Source organism: Ursus arctos, unplaced genomic scaffold (assembly GCF_023065955.2).
Source record: "Ursus arctos isolate Adak ecotype North America unplaced genomic scaffold, UrsArc2.0 scaffold_18, whole genome shotgun sequence".
NCBI lineage: Eukaryota > Metazoa > Chordata > Mammalia > Carnivora > Ursidae > Ursus > Ursus arctos.
Window position 1 is genome coordinate 19,240,610 of NW_026622852.1, and position 19,450 is coordinate 19,260,059.

At 35.7% G+C, this 19,450-nt stretch overlaps 1 protein-coding gene across 2 annotated transcripts in view; it reads left to right on the forward strand.

Annotated features, from left to right (window-relative positions):
- Positions 1-19,450, forward strand: part of IFT74 (intraflagellar transport 74) — an 81,208-nt gene that overhangs the window by 31,972 nt on the left and 29,786 nt on the right. For both annotated transcript variants that reach the window (XM_026506431.4, XM_057313496.1), the window contains 4 exons: positions 789-851; positions 4,758-4,901; positions 6,280-6,320; positions 14,069-14,148. In XM_026506431.4, coding sequence (XP_026362216.1) covers positions 789-851; positions 4,758-4,901; positions 6,280-6,320; positions 14,069-14,148 — 328 coding nt within the window. The remainder of the gene's footprint in view (positions 1-788; positions 852-4,757; positions 4,902-6,279; positions 6,321-14,068; positions 14,149-19,450) is intronic.

Here is a 19,450-nt window from a genome sequence, read left to right on the forward strand (position 1 = left end):
AACATGGTGTTCAAATAAGCCAATCATGGTGTTTAAGCAATCTGGGAGCCTGCTCTGAGGGGTTATTGAGAGTTCTCCCAACATTCAGTCATGGTGATGACTCAGATTTGCAAGTTAGTGCCCTTACATACCCAGATGAACCTTAGTTAAACAGTTAACAAAGAATTAGTCCCCACAGATGCCAAAAGTGAATGTAGTTCTGGTTTCTCAGATATTACTTCATTGACAATTTAATATAATATTTTAGGGTTTATAAGATAAAATGAAACACTGAAGAAAGAGTATTATAGAAATGCCGAAATACCATCAAAATATAGTTAAACTTCCACAGTGGTTTTTGAATAATCAGCTTAAAAGTCTTGTCCCTAGGAGTGAGTCATGTAAATTATTACATGTCTTGGCCCTAAAAGAAATTAGGCAAAAGATACGGAAACATGGGTTTACAAATCAAAATTAAAAATCATAACTTTAAACAATAACATCATTAATTTGAAGGTTTCTGATGTTTAATATTTTTGAAACTGTTGATGCACTGTGAAAAGGTCTGGCTACCTTTGACAAGCTCATAAAGTATTTTTAAAGGTAGATCATGGCAAATTTTGTAGGAATAATGAAAGAAATTGGCAAAAATAGAAATAATATTAATAAATTCTAGTCAATAGCAAGATAAGAGTTGAATATGTTTGTAAAATTTACTTTGTCACATCCATATTTGAAATGCTAAGAAACAGAAACATATTATTCTAAATATAACTTGTATATATATTTACTTTTTTCCTTTTTCTTAGGAGTTAGACACACTTCAGCAACAACTAGATTCACTGAACATGAAAAAAGAGAGCTTGGAAGCTGTAAGTATAAAATCAAATAAGGGTTCTTATATTACTCAACTACAAAAGATAATTCAGCTAAGTATATTAAAGGAACTCATTCAAGTATATATATAATAGTTTACTAAGAGTAGTATAATTTTTTTCCCATCAGCACCATAAATATCCTACTTTGGTAAGAAATTAGATTTAGTTATTGAGTACCTACTGTGTGCAAAATGATTCTGCCTTTCTGAGGCATGCAAAATATAATGGTAATTTAAAGACATGAACAAGAGTTTAAAAAGAATTGAAGAGGGAGAGAGATAGTTCATCACTATAAAAATGTAAATGCTTGCTATTTGTTATTTGTTTAAAGCAGCTTTAATTTAAAAAAAAAACATGTTTATGGTAAAAAAAAAAAAAATGAAAATGAAAATGCCTGTTTCTTTTCCCTCTTTCCAGACAGAACTACTTTGTATTGTTTGAGTGCCTATTCTGTGCTTTTTTGACCTCTTTACATAGATCACCAGCATTGTCATTTAATCTTTACAACAATTTTATAATCCTATTTTGGTTTTATTGCTGTAGAAAACCTCAAGAGGGAATCCATTTAAAATGCTGTCTACAGCTTGGTTTTGTTTGTTTTCACCTAACATTCTCTCTTGAATGTCTATCCATATCAGCTCTCCGAGATCTCCTTCATTATTTTAAATTACTGCATTGTGTTACATTGCATGACTATAACACAGCCTTGTAGATGAATAGGTTGTTCATAGTTCTTTTAGTTTTTTGGGGATTATAAACAATGCTGCAGTGAAAACATGCATTTTATACAAAGTTAAAGGAATATGTCTTAAGATAACTTTCTTGTAATGGGTCAAAAGATAAATACACACTTCTAAAATGTAAGGTTACCAAATTGCCTTCCAAAAAGGTCCTACTTCTAGACTCAATGTATGAGAGTGCCTGTTTTCCCATGCACTCGTTAATAGCACCATTACTCACTTTTTTCATTTTTGCTAGTTTAATGGTAAAAATTTCAATCTTGTTTTAATTTTCAGTTAGTTATGCATGAAATTGAGTATTTCTTTATATATTTGTTGGTCAATGTATTTCTTTTTCTGTGAACTACCTTTTTCGTGTCCTTTACACTTCAGTATACTGTCTATACCTCAAACCTTGCCTGCCTTTCCTGATTTCCTGTGGATTCAGGTAGGTATCATGATGATAGGATTAGTAACAATTATAGATTGACAGGATTGCTGTTACCTCTTTTGCACAAGAAGTAAGCGTTGAGTATTTTGTAATTCTTTTGGAGATTTGCTGTTGAAAAAGTAGTTTGCTTAAAAATATTAAGGGGCCCCTGGGTGGCTCAGTCAGGTAAGCCTCTGCCTTCCACTCAGGTCATGATCCCAGGGTCCTGGGACTGAGTTCCACGTTGGACTCCCCTTGCTTCTCCCTCTCCCCTTGCTCCTCCCCCCGCTCATACTCACTCTTTCTCTCTCTCTGTCAAGTAAATAAATAAAATCTTTTAAAAAATTATCAAGATGGTTTTCTACACTGATGGTCTACATGTGAGTATATATAATTTTTATTTTTTGGATATCTCTAGTAATAGAAATATGCTTAGAAGAATGACGATCACATTTAGTATTAACACAGCTGGCCTGCAGAATTCCTCACTATCTGTTTTAAGGTGTGTGGGGAATGTCAAGTCTTACTTCACTTGGCAAATTTAGTTTCTGCAGGAAGAGGTGTAAGCTATATTCTTGGATTTAGTGTTTGTATTGATGCCACTTTTTGGCATCAGCACATGTATGCCTACAATAACATGAAATTTTATAAAAACTTACAGTAGTCTCAAATCAAGAATATATAAATAGTGAGGCGACAGGGTAGCTCAGTCAGTTAAGCATCTGACTCTTGATTTCAGCTCAGGTCACGATCTCATGGTCTTGAGATCAAGCCCTGTGTCAGGCTCTGTGCTCAGCTCAGAGTCTGTTTGTCCCTCTCCCTCTTCTCACCCTGCTTGCTTTCTCTCTCTCAAATAAATAAAATATTAAAAAAAAAAGAGTATATAAGTCACTAATTTTATTTAACTTTTGCCAGTTTCCTTGTTTTTTTTTTTTGTTCTTCAAAAACACATTATGTTAAATATCACTCAGCTAGTATTTATTGAATATCTACTGTGCTAAGTATTACTTACTCAGTTCACTATGGTGCGAAAAAACCAGGTGAAAGATCAATATGAGTTTTATTGAGGAACAGTTTTATTGAGATGCAATTTGAACAAGTCTTTAGGATGATTAAGCAAAAGGAAGGGGGAGATAACTATGAAAAGGGATACCCCAAAATACATACATTTCTTCCATCTGTATTTCATTATCACACTTTTTCACCTGAAGCTAATCTATTACTTTGAGTTATATATATATGATGCTTTTTTTTCCCCCAAGATTTTATTTTTAAGTAATCTCCATGCCCGACATGGGGCCCAAACCCACAACCCTTGAGATCAAGAGTCCCACTCTCCATCAGCTGAGCCAGCCAGGTGCCCCTATGTTATGCTTTTTAAATAGACTTTCAAACATTTCCTCTAATTCACTTTTTCCTTTTAAGAGTCCTTCTCTTTGGCTTTCAAAAAAGAGGAGGTCTTGCCTCTTTAAAATTTGTCTCATTCATGCTACGGACCTAGTTTGAGATATCATCATTCACTTTTATGTTTGTTAACTTAGAAAACTATTTAGATCTCAGATCCTCAGTCTCTTCATATATAAAACAGAGATGATAATATTATCTGATAGAGTTGCTTTGAGGATTAGAGATAGTATATAAAGAACATGGAGTATAGTGCCTGGCACAGAACAAGTGATTAATAAATAACAGCTTCAAATGCAATTTTCTTGCTCCTCCTCATCACTATCAACATCCCTAGCTCTTTCTGGTTATCTAATAAAGTTACCACAGCCCTTATTTTCTCTCCGTGAACAGTAGGATAGTGGTGAATATACAATAACTATTCTGCTCTTGTGTATTAATTTCCTAGTGCTGCTGTAATAAAGTAACACCAACTGGGTGGCTTAAAACAACAAATTTTCTCACAGTTCTAGAGCCCAGAAATCTAAAATCAAGGTGACAGCAGAGCCGTTTCCTCTGAGACTCTGTTAGAATCTTTCCTGACCTCTTCCTAGCTTCTGGTGGTGCCTATCAATTCTGGGCAGTCATTCCTTTATTTTAGCTGCATTATACCAGTTTCTGCCTGTGTCATCACATGGCATTCTCCTTCTGTGTCTCTGCCTGTATGTCTTCTCTTATAAGGACACCAGTCATACTGGATTAGAGTATTAGGGTCCTCATCTTAACTTGACTAAATTGGCAAAGACCCCGTTTCCAAGTTAGGTCCCATTCACAGGTATTGGAGATTACCAGGACTTCAACATATCTCTTTGGATGACACAGTTCAACCTATATAACATCGTATTAGAGTATGTATAGGACCATATATATATATATATATATATATATATATATATATAGTTCATATATGTAGTCCATATATATAGTCCATATATATATATATGGAAATATATTCCCTCTAGAGATCAGTTCTTCGGACTTCAAATTTAATATTATGGTTTAAGTTGTACATATATTGTGACATTTTCTTTATTATCTTTCCATTGGTAGAGATGTCTTATCTTCGTTCAGGTCTTATATTTAGAAGATAAACTACCATCTTCTTATGAATCTTAGACTGAAAATAGCTTATGAAGGAATAGGGGTTTATTTTTATTCTTCCAATTTACAAATGTGCTTTGTAGCGTCATTGAGTACTATAGATATTTGATATCTCTATTTAAAAATGCTGATGGTTTAAATTTGTCCTTATTCTTATAAACTGAAACCTATATGAGAATAGTTTTTTCTTCTTTTTGTGCCCTTCAGGAAATGGCACACTCCCAGGTAAAACAGGAGGCTGTTTTGCTGCATGAAAAACTTTATGAATTGGAGTCTCATCGAGACCAAATGATTGCTGAAGACAAAATCATGGGATCTCCAATGGAAGAAAGAGAGAGATTACTTAAGCAGGTAGAAAAAACAAAATTACTTATTCTCCTATATCAAGATGTGGTAAATGTATTGATTTATTTAATGTAAGGCATATGAATTGAACAAAAAGCCAGTAAGTTTATTGTCTGAAAAAACAGTGAAAAGTGAGTTTCCTCTAAACTGAGATGAACTATTTGACCAAGAAAATCTGGGTGAAAGTCTTTTCTCATATAAACTGTTTCTTGATTTAAATCCCAATTTTATATGGTCTTTGTGCACATTTTGGCCATTTTTTTCATCTTTTGGATCCATATAAGGAAACTGAAAGCCCTCTTTATTGGTCAGTTAACAATTAGATGATCTTACTGAAGATCTGTTCCATTGTTGGTTTGGGGCTTCATATTTAGAAAATGAAATGCTCCAAGGCTAGTGAATTTCTGTGATTATTATTATCAGTGTCTCCATGAAGTGAATGGAATTAAAATGTCCTATGAAATCACAGTATGTCACCAAGTTGTGTCACATGTATTCAGTAGCTTTATTACTACCCAAGGCTAGCTTTGATTTAGCACCAAGTTATAATTAGCCTGTTATTTATAATGAGACACCCTAACTATAGGGCCCTTAGGAGAGATACATATATATTTGGAAACAGCACCCATCAGGAACCTACAAATGAGACTCCTTTGTGTTCTTAGGTTGAACCCAAGTGGTTTGGAAGAACCTTAGAATCAACTTGGGAGCTATTTAAGTATTAGAATCATTCTAGAAAGGTATTAAAATCTAGAATCTCTGAAGTTCCTTGGAAAGAGATCACTGGAGGCGGGGGAGGGAGAGTGTGATCTTGGGATAGGATCGTCAGATGAAATACAGAACAACTAGTTAAATTTTAATTTCAGAAAGCGGTGAATAATGTTTAGAGTAAGTGTGTGTGTGTGTGTGTGTGTGTGTGTGTGTGTGTTTGTATGCATGGTATATTAGGGCATGGTATATATATGCCCTTAAAGTTATTCCTTGTTTATCTGAAATTCAGTTGTAATGGAAATTGCTAAATCTGTCAACCCCTGCCTTGCATGTGTGGGTTGGGGGGATGAGGGGAGACAGTCTCAGAAATCCTGGAAATCCTGGATATTTATGTAAACTGTTCCAGGTGTGAAGACATGTTAACCTCATGGTGCCATGTGGATAGGTACAGCTGTATCAGTCATCATCCTTCCATTGAGGAAAAAGGAAAAACCTGTGAATAGTCCTTAATGATGTGTTTTTTAACTTTAAAGGTTGAATTTTAAGAAATAGGTTTCAAGAAAGAGACTACATCTGACATTTTAGTACAGCATACCTTAGAAGGAAATGATGTTTAAGGTACCCTAACAATAAGTAATTCTTTAAGTATTATTTTCTGTTTATGCCTTTATAGGTTAAAGAAGATAATCAGGAAATAGCCAGCATGGAGCGACAGTAAGTACATTTATAATAGGACATATTACATCCATTTCACATCTTTTAAATTACATTCTAAATGTGTAATAGGTACATTTTACAGTTATTTTTTCCTGTAGTTCACACTGGTAATATTGATGCAGCTTTCGATCTTATTTACAGCTTTAAATATTTCTTTTAATGTTTAGTTAAGAGCCATTGTGTTATATAATTATTATTATTTTTGAGAGAGCGAGAGAGAGTGTGAGCTGAGTGTGGGGAGGGGCAGAGGGAGAGAGAGATTCTTAAAGCAGGCTCCACATCCAGTGCAGAGCCCAATGTGGAGCTTCATCTCACGACCCTGAAATCATGACCTGACCTGAAATCAAGAGCTAGAAGCTTAACCAGCCAAGCTACCCAGGTGCCCCTATTTTTAAAACATAGCTTTATTAAGGTATAATACATACCATACAATTCATATATTTAAAGTGTACAATTCAGAGGTTTTTAGTATATTCAGAATTGTCCAACTATCACCTCAGTAACTTTTAGAACAGTTTAATCTCCCTGGTAAGACCCAGCATCCCTTTCCTCATCCCCCTCATCCACCACTCCTAGCCCTAGGTAACCATTCTACTTTATGTCCCTGTAGAGTAACCTATTCTGGATGTTTTATATACACGGAATCATACAATATGTGGTCCTTTGTGGCTGGATTCTTTCACTCAGCAAAATGTTTTCAAGGTTCATCTGTGTTGTAGTATGCATTAGTATTTAATTTCCTTTTTTGGGGGCACCTGGGTGGCTCAGTCGTTAAGCGTCTGCCTTCGGCTCAGGGCGTGATCCCAGAGTCCTGGGATCAAGTCCCACATCAGGCTCCTCCGCTGGGAGCCTGCTTCTTCCTCTCCCACTCCCCCTGCTTGTGTTCCTTCTCTCGCTGGCTGCCTCTCTCTTTGTCAAATAAATAAATAAAATCTTTAAAAAAAAATTTCCTTTTTTGGGGGGAGGCAAATAATAATGCATTGTGTGGTTATGCCATACTTATCCAGTTATCAGTTGATGGCATTTGGATTGTTTCCATTTTTGCCTATGATGGATCATGCTGGTATGAACATTGTTGTACAAGTTTTGTGTGAACATATATTTTCAGAGTACAGATCCTTTACCTCTTTGGTCAGATTTATTCCTAGGTATCTTATGGGTTTTGATGCAATTGTAAGTGGGATTGATTCCTTGATTTGTCTTTCCTCTGTTTCATTGTTAGTGTATAGAAATGCAACTGATTTTTGTACATTGATTTTTTTTTTCCTAAGTCTTGGTTAACTGTATTTTTAAAAACATTTTTTAATTTAAGTTCTATTAATTAACATTTAATGTATTATTGGTTTCAGAGGTACAGGCCTGTGATTCATCAGTCTTATACCCATTGCTCATTACATCACATGCCTTCTTTAATGTCCGTCACCCAGTTACCCCATCCTTCCATCTCCCTCCCCTCCAGCAACCCTCAGTTTGTTTCCTATGATTAAGAGTGTCTTATGGTTTGTCTCCCTGTCTGGTTTCATCTTGTTTTATTTTTCATCTCTTCCCCTATGTCTATGGCCATAATACCCTGAATGCCCCTGATTTTGTCTGTGCATTGATTTTATATCCTGAGACATTGCTGAATTCCTATATCAGTTCTAGCAGGTTTTGGGTGGAATCTTTTGGGTTTTCCACATAGAGTATCGTGTCATTTGAGAAGAGTGAAAGTTTGAGTTCTTTTTTGCCGATTTGGATGCCTTTTATTTCTTTTCATTGTCTGATTGCTGAGGCTAAGACATCCAGTACTATGTTGAACAGCAGTGTTGAGAGCGGACATCCCTGTCGTGTTCCTGACCTTAGGGGAAAAGGTCAGTTTTTCCCCATTGAGAATGATATTAGCTGTGGGTTTTTCATGTGTGGCTTTTATGATAATGAGGTATGTTCCTTCTATCGCTATACTGCAGAGAGCTTTTATCAAGAAAGGATACTGTATTTTGTCAAATGCTTTTTCTGCATCTATTGAGAGTATCATATGGTTTTTGTCCTTTCTTTTATTAATGTGATGTATCACATGGATTGATTTGAGGATATTGAACCACCCTTGCAGCCCAGGACTAAATCCCACTTGGTTGTGGTGAATAATCCTTTTAATGTACTGTTGGATCCTGTTAGCTAGTATCTTGGTAAGAGTTTTTGCATTCATGTTCATCAGGAATATTGGTCTATAATTCTCCTTTCTGGTGCACAGTTTGTCTGGTTTTGGGATCAAGGTAATTCTGGCTTCATAGAATGAGTTTGGAAGATTTCCTTCCATTTCTATTTTTTTGAAACAGCTTCAGAAAAATAGTTATTAATTCTTCTTAAAATGTTTGGTAGAATTCTGCCAGGAGGCCATCCAGCCCTGGACTCTTGTTTGTTGGGAGATTTTTGATTACTGCTCCAATTTCTTTGCTAGTGATGGGTCTGTTCAGATTTTCTGTTTGTTCCTGTTTCAGTTTTGGTAGTGTATATGTTTCTAGGAATGCATCTGTATCTTCCAGATTGCCCTTTTTGTTGGCATATAATTGCTCATCATGTGCTCTTATAATTGTTTGTATTTCTTTGGTGTTGGTTGTTATCTCTCCTCTCTCATTTATGATTTTATTTGTTTGGGTCCTTTCTCTTTTCATTTTGATAAGTCTGACTAGTAGGGGTATATAGATCTTATACATTCTTTCAAAGAACCAGCACCTAGTTTTGTCGCTCTGTTCTACTGTTTTGCTTTTTTTGTTGTTGTTTCTATATCATTGATTTCTGCTCTAATCTTTATTATTTCTTTCCTCCTGCTGGGCTTTAGGCTTTATTTGTTATTCTTTGTCCAGCTCCTTTAGGGGTAAGGTTAGGTTGGGTATTTGAGACTTTTCTTCCTTCTTGAGAAAGTGCTGTATTGCTGTATACTTCTCTCTTTTCATTTGTTTCCATGTATTTTTTTTTAAAGATTTTATTTATTTGCACAGAGAGAGCAAGAGCGTGCACAAGCAGGGGGAGAAGCAGAGGGAGAGGGAGAGGCAGGCTCCCCGCTGAGCAGGGAGCCCAACGTGGGGCTCAATCCACGGACCCTGGGATCGTGACCTAAGCCGAAGGCAGTTGCTTAACCAACTTCGCCTACCTAGGCACCCCTATTTCCATGTATTTTTAAAATTCTTCTTTAATTTCCTGGTTGACCCATTCATGCTTTGGTAGGATGCTCTTTAGCCTCCATGTGTTTGTGTTCCTTCCAAATTTTCTCTTGTGATTGAGTTCAAGTTTTAAAGCATTGTGGTCTGAAAATATGCATGGTATCATCTCAGTCTTTTGGTATCAGTTGAGACCTGATTTGTGACCCAGGATGTGATCTGTTCTGGAGAATGTCCCAGGAGCACTCAAGAAGAATGTGTATTCTGTTACTTTAGGATGAAATGTGCTGAATATATTTATGAAGTCCATCTGGTCCGTATGTCATTCAAAGCCCTTGTTTCCTTTTTGATCTTCTGCTCAGATGATCTGTCCATTGCAGTGAGTGGGGTGTTAAAGTCCCCTATTTTTGCATTATTATCAATGTGTTTCTTTAATTTTGTTATTAATTGGTTTATAAAATTGGCCGTTCCCAACTTAGGGGCATAGATATTTATAATTGTTAAATCTTGTTGTTGGATAGACCCTTTTATTATGATATAGTGTCCTTCTTCATCTCTTATTACAGTCTTTGGTTTAAAATTTAGTTTGTCTGATGTAAGAATTGCCACCCCAGCTTTCTTTTGATGTCTATTAGCATGATATATGGTTTTCCACCCCCTCACTTTAAATCTGGAGGTGTCTTTGGGTCTAAAATGAGTCTTTTGTAGATAGCATATCTATGGGTCTTATTTTTTTATCCAATCTGATACCCTTTGCCTTTTGATTGGAGCATTTAGTCCATTTACATTCAGAGTAATTATTGAAAGGTATGAATTTAGTGCCATTGTATTATCTGTAAAGTCACTATTTCTGTAGATTGTCTATTTTCCTTTCTGGTCCTTGTTACTTTTGGGCTCTCTCTTCACTCAAAGGATCCCCTTTAATATTTCTTGCAGGGCTGGTTTAGTGTTCACGAATTCCTTTAGTTTTTGTTTGCCCTGGAAATTCTTTATCTCTCCTTCTATTCTGAATGACAGCCTTGCTGGATAAAATTTCTTGGCTGCATATTTTTCCCATTTAGCACATTGAATATATCATGCCAATCCTTTCTGGTCTGCCAGGTCTCTGTGAACAGGTCTGCTGTCATTCTTATGTTTCTACTCCTGTAGGTTAAGGGCCTCTTGTCCCAAGCTTCTTTCAAGATTTTTTCTTTATCTTTGAAATTTGCAAGTTTCACTATTATATGTCAAGGTGTTCACCTATTTTTATTGATTTTGAGGGGGTTCTCCATGCATCCTGGACTTGAATGCCTGTTTTCTCCCCCAGATTAGGGAAGTTCTCAGCTATAATTTGTCCAAATAAACCTTCTGTCTCTTCATCTTCTGGGAGCCCTATTGTACAGATATTTTGCTTTATGGTATCGCTGATTTCTCGAAGTCTGTCTTCGTGATCCAGTAGTTGTTTTTCTCTCTTTTTCTCAGCTTCCTTATTTTCCATCATTTTGTCTTCTATATGACTGACTCTTCTGCCTCATTTATCCTAGCTGTTAGAGCCTCCATTTGTTACTTTAGTTCAGTATTAGCATTTTTAATTTTGGCCTGATTAGATTTTAGTTCCTCTATTTCTACAGTAAGGGATTCTCAGGTGTTTTCTGTGCTTTTTTCAAGCCTAGCTAGTATCTTTATAATCATTGTATTGAATTCTAGTTCTGACATCTTACTTATAGCCATACTTACTAATTCCTTGGCAGTGAGTACTTCCTGCTCTTCTTTCTTTTGGGGTTTCTCCATTTTGTCATTATGTCCAGAAAAGAATAGAAGAAAGACAGAGAGACAACAAAAATAACAACACCACCAGAAAAAAAGCAAACAAAACTAACCATAAGAAAACAGAAACAAAACAAAATAAGAAAAAAATCAAACAAGAAGTAAAACAGAACAAAACAATAAACTAGAGCCCGGGTATATTTGGTCTGTTTGTTAAAAGAAACTGGATCCCAAAACAGGGAAGAAAGAACAACTTATATACACACAAAAATAAAATACAATGAAAGGAAACCAAAAATAAAAACGTATATATAGTATATATAAAAATTTTTAAAAAGAATTGAAAAAATAAGAAAATAGCTGGAAAAAGATAAAACTGAAAAACTAAAGAATAATAAAAAAGCCATGATTGCTATATAGTGTTTTTCCCAAGAGTTGAAGTTTTGCAAATTCTCTATGATTAGTAAACTTTGTGCTAGCCGGTTATTCCTGCTATTCTTCTGGGGTAGGGGCCTGTTGTACTGATTCTCAGGTGTCCTTACCCTAATGGAATTGCACCCCTGTTGCCAGTGTAAGCGGCTCCAGATTGCCTATGTGGCACTGTTTTGCTCCCTGAAGGCTTTCAGCACCAATGGTGATGCCCCAATCTCTAGCCCTGGAGCTGAAGTTTGTGCCCCCCACTTTTCAGTGAGCCCTCACAGAAAAGCAGTCAATCACTCTTCTCTCCCTGATGTCCATCTGAACGGTGTGTTCACCCAGTCTGTGACCGAGTGTTTTTATCTCAGGCATGCAACCCAGTTTTGAGTCTCCAGACTTTCTGGATTCCTGTGGCATGGATCCACACTGTTTCTCCCAGGGTGGGGAGGGGGGGTCTCACTGCACTTCTGCCTTTTCCTGGGTCCCTGTCCAGAGAGCAATTGTGTGACCATGCAGCAGTTCTCAGTTTATGACAACACTGAGCAGAAAGCTGGCACCTAGACACTGTTTTCAGCCAGGTTTCCTACTCTGATGCCTGGGGACTCTGCTGCACTCAGGCACCCCCATTCTTTTTGTGACCTCAGAGTTCCTGAGACCTTGCTTTCCCACCTGGAATTCTGTCCCGCTTCGTCACCTAAGCATCTTTAAGCCGGGGATGTCCTCCACCATAGCAGACTTCTACAAGTTGCAATTTTTCATTCCTTTGCTTTAATACCTTCCAGTAGCCTTCTTAAGAAGGCTCCCTCCCCTTGCTGTATCCTCCAGTGTATCACCCTGGATTCACGTCTCCACATCTTACCTTCCAAAAAGTGGTCGCTTTTCTATTTGTAGAATTGCAGCATTTCTTTTCTCAGATCTCCAATTGATTTCGTAGATGTTCAGAATGATTGGATAACTGTCTAGCTGAATTCCAGGGACTAGATGAACTTAGGGTCCCCTACTTCTCTGCCATCTTAACTCCTCCCTTATTTATTTATTTATTTTAGAGAGAGAGGGTAAGCAAGTGTGAGTGCATGAGTGGGGGCAGGTGCAGAGGGAGAGGGAGAGAAAGAATCTCAAGCAGCCTCCGTGCTGAGTGGGGAGACGATGCAGGGCTCAATCTCATGACCTTAACTGATTGAGCCACCCAGGCACTTCTCCTTTGCCCATTTTTTTTTTTAAGATTTTATTTATTTATTCGACAGGATAGAGACAGCCAGCGAGAGAGGAAACACAAGCAGGAGGAGTGGGAGAGGAAGAAGCAGGCTCATAGCGGAGGAGCCTGATGTGGGGCTCGATCCCATAACGCTGGGATCACGCCCTGAGCCGAAGGCAGACGCTTAACCGCTGTGCCACCCAGGCGCCCCCTCCTTTGCCCACTTTTTAATTGGGTTATTTATCTTTTTATTATTGTAGGAAATCTTTATATGTTCCAGAGACAAGTCTCTATATCAGCTAAATGATTTGCAAAGTTTCTCTCCCATGCTGTGGGTTGTCTTTTCATTTTCTTAGTAGTGTCTTTTGAAGCACAAAAGTTTTAAATTTTGATAATGTCTAGTTTATTTTTTCTTTTGTTGCTTATGGCTTTGGTGACCTATCTAAGAAACCAGTTCCTAATTCAAAGTCAGGAAGATTTATGCCTATGGTTTATTCTTAGAATTTTATAGTTTTGCCCTTATGTTTAGATCTATGATCCATTTTAAGTAAACTTTTGTATATGGTGTAAGGTAGTTCAGTTTTATTCTTTTGTTTTTGCATATCCAGTTGTCCCAGCAACATTTGTTGAAACATTCTTTCAACAAATTTTATGTAATATTCTTTCCACGCTTAATTATTTTAACACCGTTGTCAAAAATCAGTTGTATGTAGATAAGGGGTCTCATTTCTGGACTCTCAATTTTATTTCATTGCTATAATATCTTCCTTTATTCCAGTACCACACTATATAATTACTGTAGCTTTGTAACAAGTACAAATGCTGTTTGTTAAAATTTTAACCTATATAATCTTCAGTCAATGGTAAATTTTCTCTTATTTTCTAATTTTTAAGACTAATTTGCCAATTTAGTTCAGTTTGTACAAACCAACAAAAAAAAAAGGTTGCTAAAGATTTTTCACGTTAGTATCACAAGTTAAGCTCAAAAGAAGCATTGGGGAAAGGTCTGCTTTTGAAGTCAGGCAACCTAACATTCCTAGAATATACTTATACTCTAAATATGAATCCTAAAGAAAGATCTGGGAAAGACTTCTTTCTCTAAATTTATAGTATTGTCTTCAGAATAGGGCATATTATATACAGATACTATTTTTGCAACTTAGAAAAGATTTCCTAATATCATCATCAAATGTTTCTACTTGAATATCTAAGTTATCTGTCATAAATTTATTAAATAATATTTTCAACAGGTTAACAGATATAAAAGAAAAACTAAATCAGTTTAATGAAGAAATTCGACAACTGGACATGGATTTAGAAGAACACCAAGGTGATTTTTCTGGAATTTTTATAATGTATAATAACAGATATATAGCAGCATTGATTTAGTATTAACTTGGGCCTCAGGGACTATTTACCTGGGATTTATTATTTAATTCTTAATGAGATCCCTAACTTCAACTACTAAAATGCTTAACTGTACTATAATAGTAAATATTATAACTAATATTAAATTATTTAAGCTGATTAAAAACTTGAAATAAAATGGTTATATAATGACAAGAATTTGTTTTGTAAAGCAATTTTTTTTAAATGAAGTAAAACAGTTGAAAGTTGTTACAGATTTCTAATTTATACCTCCTTAATATGGTCAACTATCAATCAATAGGGGTAAGAATTGAGGAGGGGAGAGAGGATCGTGTTACAAACAGAAGAAATTAATTATTTAGGGGTCCCAGTAATGAGGTAGCAAGTAATGATTATTCTGATCCTTTTCCAACTTTCCCTAGCTGTGGATTTGAAGAACCAAAGGGACTAGAACACTTGTGGGAGCCTGGGGTGTGAACACATGGAAACGTTTTTGGTGGCTATTTGAGAGCTATAGCGGATGTATGGTTGGGGGAAGAGATTGGGCATTGTAGTTTCCTTACCAGCTTCTTTCTAATAAGGATGAGAAAGGTGGCTTCCTCATGGAAGTTTAGTCACAGATTAACTGCAAACTGGTATTTACGTGCTCTTGGATTAGCAAGAATTGACTGTATATTCTTATGAGTTAAGTATGGTATTGTAAACAGTATACATAAACGTGTATACCTATTATGGCTGAAAAAACACTCACAGCAGGCAAAAGGGGTGTTCTATTCCTAAATAAATTTTTTACTTCAGTTTTAAATGTTGTGTATTAGTTTTATTTATATTTTTTTCTTGATGTATGAATAATAGCATTAGCTACTATTGATTAGTTACTTACCTGGACTGGGCACTATGTGATCTTTGCAAGAACTTTTTGAAGTCTTATAAGCCGTTTTATACTTGTTGAAGCTCAGAGAAATTACTCAAATTCCCACAGCTAGTAAGGGGTAAAGTCTAGATTTAGACCAAGTTCTCTTTGTTTTTTTGGTTTTTGTTTTTTTTTTAATAAGATTTTCTTTTCTTTTTTTAAAAAGATTTTTTTAATTTATTCATTTGAGAGAGAGAGAGACAGAGAAAGCACAATCAGGGAGAGAGGCAGAGAGAGAGGGAGAAGCAGACTCCCCACTGAGCTGGGAGCCTGACGTGGGGCTTGATCCCAGGAACTGGAGATCATGACCTGAGCCGAAGGTAGATGTTTAACCATCTGAGCCACTCAGGCGCTCCAGACCAAGTTCTCTTTGATCCCAAAGTTTTATTCTCTTTCCAAGCCTAATCTTGGTTTTCTGATATGAAGTGCTACATTTGTGAAATAAAAATGTTCTTATGAAATGTTTACATAGTTGTATTTACATATGGATAGTAATGGCTTTATGTAAGACATATTTAGGCATATTAGTCATATAAGGCAGACAAACTTTAAGTCCCAGTTATTAGGTAAATAAAACTTATCCGAACTTTTATTTTCTTATCTGCAAAATGAATATAATGGTCCTTCCTCACTAAGGTTTATGAATATTAAATGGCATATATGGCAAGCTAGGCTTAAAATAAATTAAGACTAAGGTCATACTATTTTCTTTATTAAATTATTTTATTGCTTTTCATTTATATAGATCTAATATTCTAGATTTTTTTATTAATAACTTAAATTATTCTGAGAAATCTGATAGTGTTCTTGATTTTAGACACTTTATAGGAAACTTTCTAAACAATTTTCCTAAATTTAAATTTCTAACAACATTCAGTTTACTTTTCCAGGAAAGTAACTTGCTTTGAGGGTAACAATTTATTATTAATTGCTAGTTCTAAGATAAACAGAATGTTTTGAATTTTAGCTTCTGTTTTCCTTTTTGTTTTCTAACCTTCTTTGTCCTTTTTGATTAATGTGGAAAAAGATAATCTACATATGTAAAAATATATGTATATATGTATGTTCATATATATATATATATATGTCAACACATTCATTTTTTGTTCTTCTGCTATAGTGTGAACATCCTGAATTATGGGTATAACAGCACAGGGGTTTTGTTAGAAGATTATGTATTAGCTCAGGACTTCGTTATTTCTTGAGTGACCTATTGCAGGAGCCTTCCAAATGGTTGTCCCACCTCCAGTCTTTCCTCCTCTCAGATTCATCCACCACAATGTTGCTAGAGTGACTTAATGTAAAATTGAATCTGTGTCATTCTCCTGCTTAACAGTGGCTCCCCATGACCCATGAGATAAAGTTTAAGAACCTTTGTATGGCATTATAGTCCCTCTGCAGTCTGACCTATATGTTGTCAGTCTCCTCTCCTACTCCTCATCATCTCTATCCTTACATTCTAATAAAAATCTCCTTGTGGTACTCCACATATCACTCCCTTTACGATAAATCAAACTGTTTCATGCTCAGTCCTTTGCTCCTACTATTTATTTTGTCTTGAATGTTCTTTCCCCTGTTATTTACCTTAGTAATTTCTCATCTTTTAAAATCTACTTCAAGTATCTAATCCACCATAATAACCCTAACTTCCCTCCCTGACCTATTTCTGGGCTGGGCTAGATGAGTGACCTCTTCCATTATCAGAGCACACTGTGCATAAATATATCACTTATTGACCACACTATATTACCGCTATCTACTTGGATGTTTGTCTTTCTTCTGAGGCTATACATCCTCAAACGATCTGGACTGTGTCTTATTCACCCTGGTAACTCTTTCATCAACACAGTATCTGGGAAAATAAACACTCAATAAATGTTTGTGGAATGAATGGAACAATGCTATACTTTAGCAGGGAAAGATTTGTAGAACAAAAGATGAAAGTTGGGCTCTATCACTTCTTTGTGCCCTCTAGTTCTTAGGATGTACATATGCACTCTTTTCCAGAGATAGCTGGGTTGGTTAGCAAAGGTCTTATTATTTTCTAGAAGATTCCTACCTTGGATTCATGATTTCCAGTAAAGTGGTGGGTTCTGACCTACATCTGTGTTTTCAGCAGTTCCTTGACACAAGATTGTAGATAATCCACTCCTTAAGATGTGGAGGATAGTCAAGTTATTTTGACTTTCCAATTCATACTTCTTCCTGCTTCAGGCTTTATTCCCTCTGGCACATTTTACTAATTTTGTAGATGCTACCTTAGCTTCTGCTATTTTTGATACCTTTGTATGATCCATCTAAGGCCACCTTTTGCCTTGTAGGGGTTCTGGTTAAGATAACATATAAACTATAAATGATGTTTATATATGTCTCACTGTGTGAGTAGTGGCTTCATCCTTTCAGTTTTGCATAATTCATTTTAAATTCAAAGGCATCCTTGGATACTGGGCTAGGTACAGTTGTGTTCCCTGCTAGGTATTAATGGTGGCCGCGTAGTCCAATATCTTCCTTAAGTGCATTATATTTATTCATTTGGGCAGGTCTCTAAAGTTATAATTTGCCAAAAGTTACATATAGTAACTATGTCTCAAAGCTAACTAAGTAAATTAGACGAAGTTGACTATTCTAAGAAAATCTTCATTGTGCAGATGTTGAGTTATCCTCATAATACACTTGGACTTTTGACCAATTCTAGATAGGCTTCTTTGCTCTAAAATCTTTACTTTGTCTTTGTTAAGTGACTGAAAAAAATAATAATCTCCTTGCAAAAATTGCAATATAATAAGATAGCATTACTCTTTTCAAACTGCTGAGGGATTTAATTTTATCATCTTAAATATATGCTAGACTTCACCCAGATAGTAGTTTTACCTTATTGATGGATAAGGTAATTTTTTTATATGGGTTCTAATAATATTTAGATTGAAATATGCATACTTTCCTGTAATTGTTATTATTATTTATGCTAACTAGAAGCAATGAGAAATAGTTCTATTGAAAGTTACTAAAATGGTCAGAATTTGGGTATAGACTACATCATTGCTAAACCAGAGCATTATTGGCAGATGCTGTACTACTTTTCAGAAAAGGCAGAACCCACCCAGATTTCTCCTTTCTTAGCTAAATGGAGCCATTAAATATTTGCTTAATTGTTGCTTTTTAAAATATTGCTTTGCCTAAAGCCAGCAGAAGAAAGGAAATAATAAAGATCAGAGCAGAAATAAATGATACAGAAACAAAAAAACCAGGAGGCATCTGGGTGGCTCAGTTGATTAAGTGTCTGCCTTTGGCTCAGGTCATGATCCCAGGATCCTGGGATCAAGCCCTGCATCAGGCTCCCTGCTTAGCGGGAAGTCTGCTTCTCCCTTTTAGTTTCCCTCTGTCCTCTGTCTCTCAAAAAAATAAAATCTTTTTAAAACAAGAAGAAACAAAAAAAAAAAAACAGTCAAAACAGATCAATGAAACCAGGAGCTGGTTCTTTGAAGGAATTAATAAAATTGATAACCTCTTAGTCAGACTTACCAAAACGAAAAGAGAAAGGACCCAAATAAATAAAATCACAAATGAGAGAGGAGAAATAACCAACACCACAGAAATGCAAACAACTGTAAAAGAACATTATGAAAAATTATATCCCAACAATTTGTTCAATCTGGAAGAAATGGATAAATTCCTAGAAACATATAAACTGCCAAATCTGAAACAGGAAGAAATAGAAAACTTGAATAGACCCATAACCAGCAAAGAAATTGAAGCAGTGATCAAAAATCTCCCAACAAACAAAAGTCCAGGGCCAGATGGCTTCCCAGGGGAATTCTACCAAACATTTAAAGAAGAGTTAATAATTAACTATTCTCAAACTATTTCAAAAAATAGATATGGAAGGAAAACTTCCAAACTCATTCTATGAGACCAGCATTACCCTGATTTCAAAACCAAAGACTCCACTAAAAAAGAGAACTATAGGCCAATATCCCTGATGAACGTGGATGTAAAAATTCTGAACAAAATACTAGCAAATCACATCCAATAGTACATTAAAAGAATCATTCACCATGATCAAGTGGGATTTATTCCTGGGTTGCAAGGGTGGTTCAATATTTGCAAATCAATCAACATGATACACCACATTAATAAAAGAAAACCATAGATGCAAATAAAAGCAAATAGATGCAAAAAAAAGCATTTGACAAAGTATAGCATCCATTCTTAATAAAAACTCTCAACAAAGTAGAGATAGAGGAAACATACCTCAACATCCTAAAAGTCATATATGGGAGACCAGCAACTAATATCATCCTCAGTGGGGGAAAACTGAGAGCTTTTCCTCTACAGTAAGGAACAAGATAGG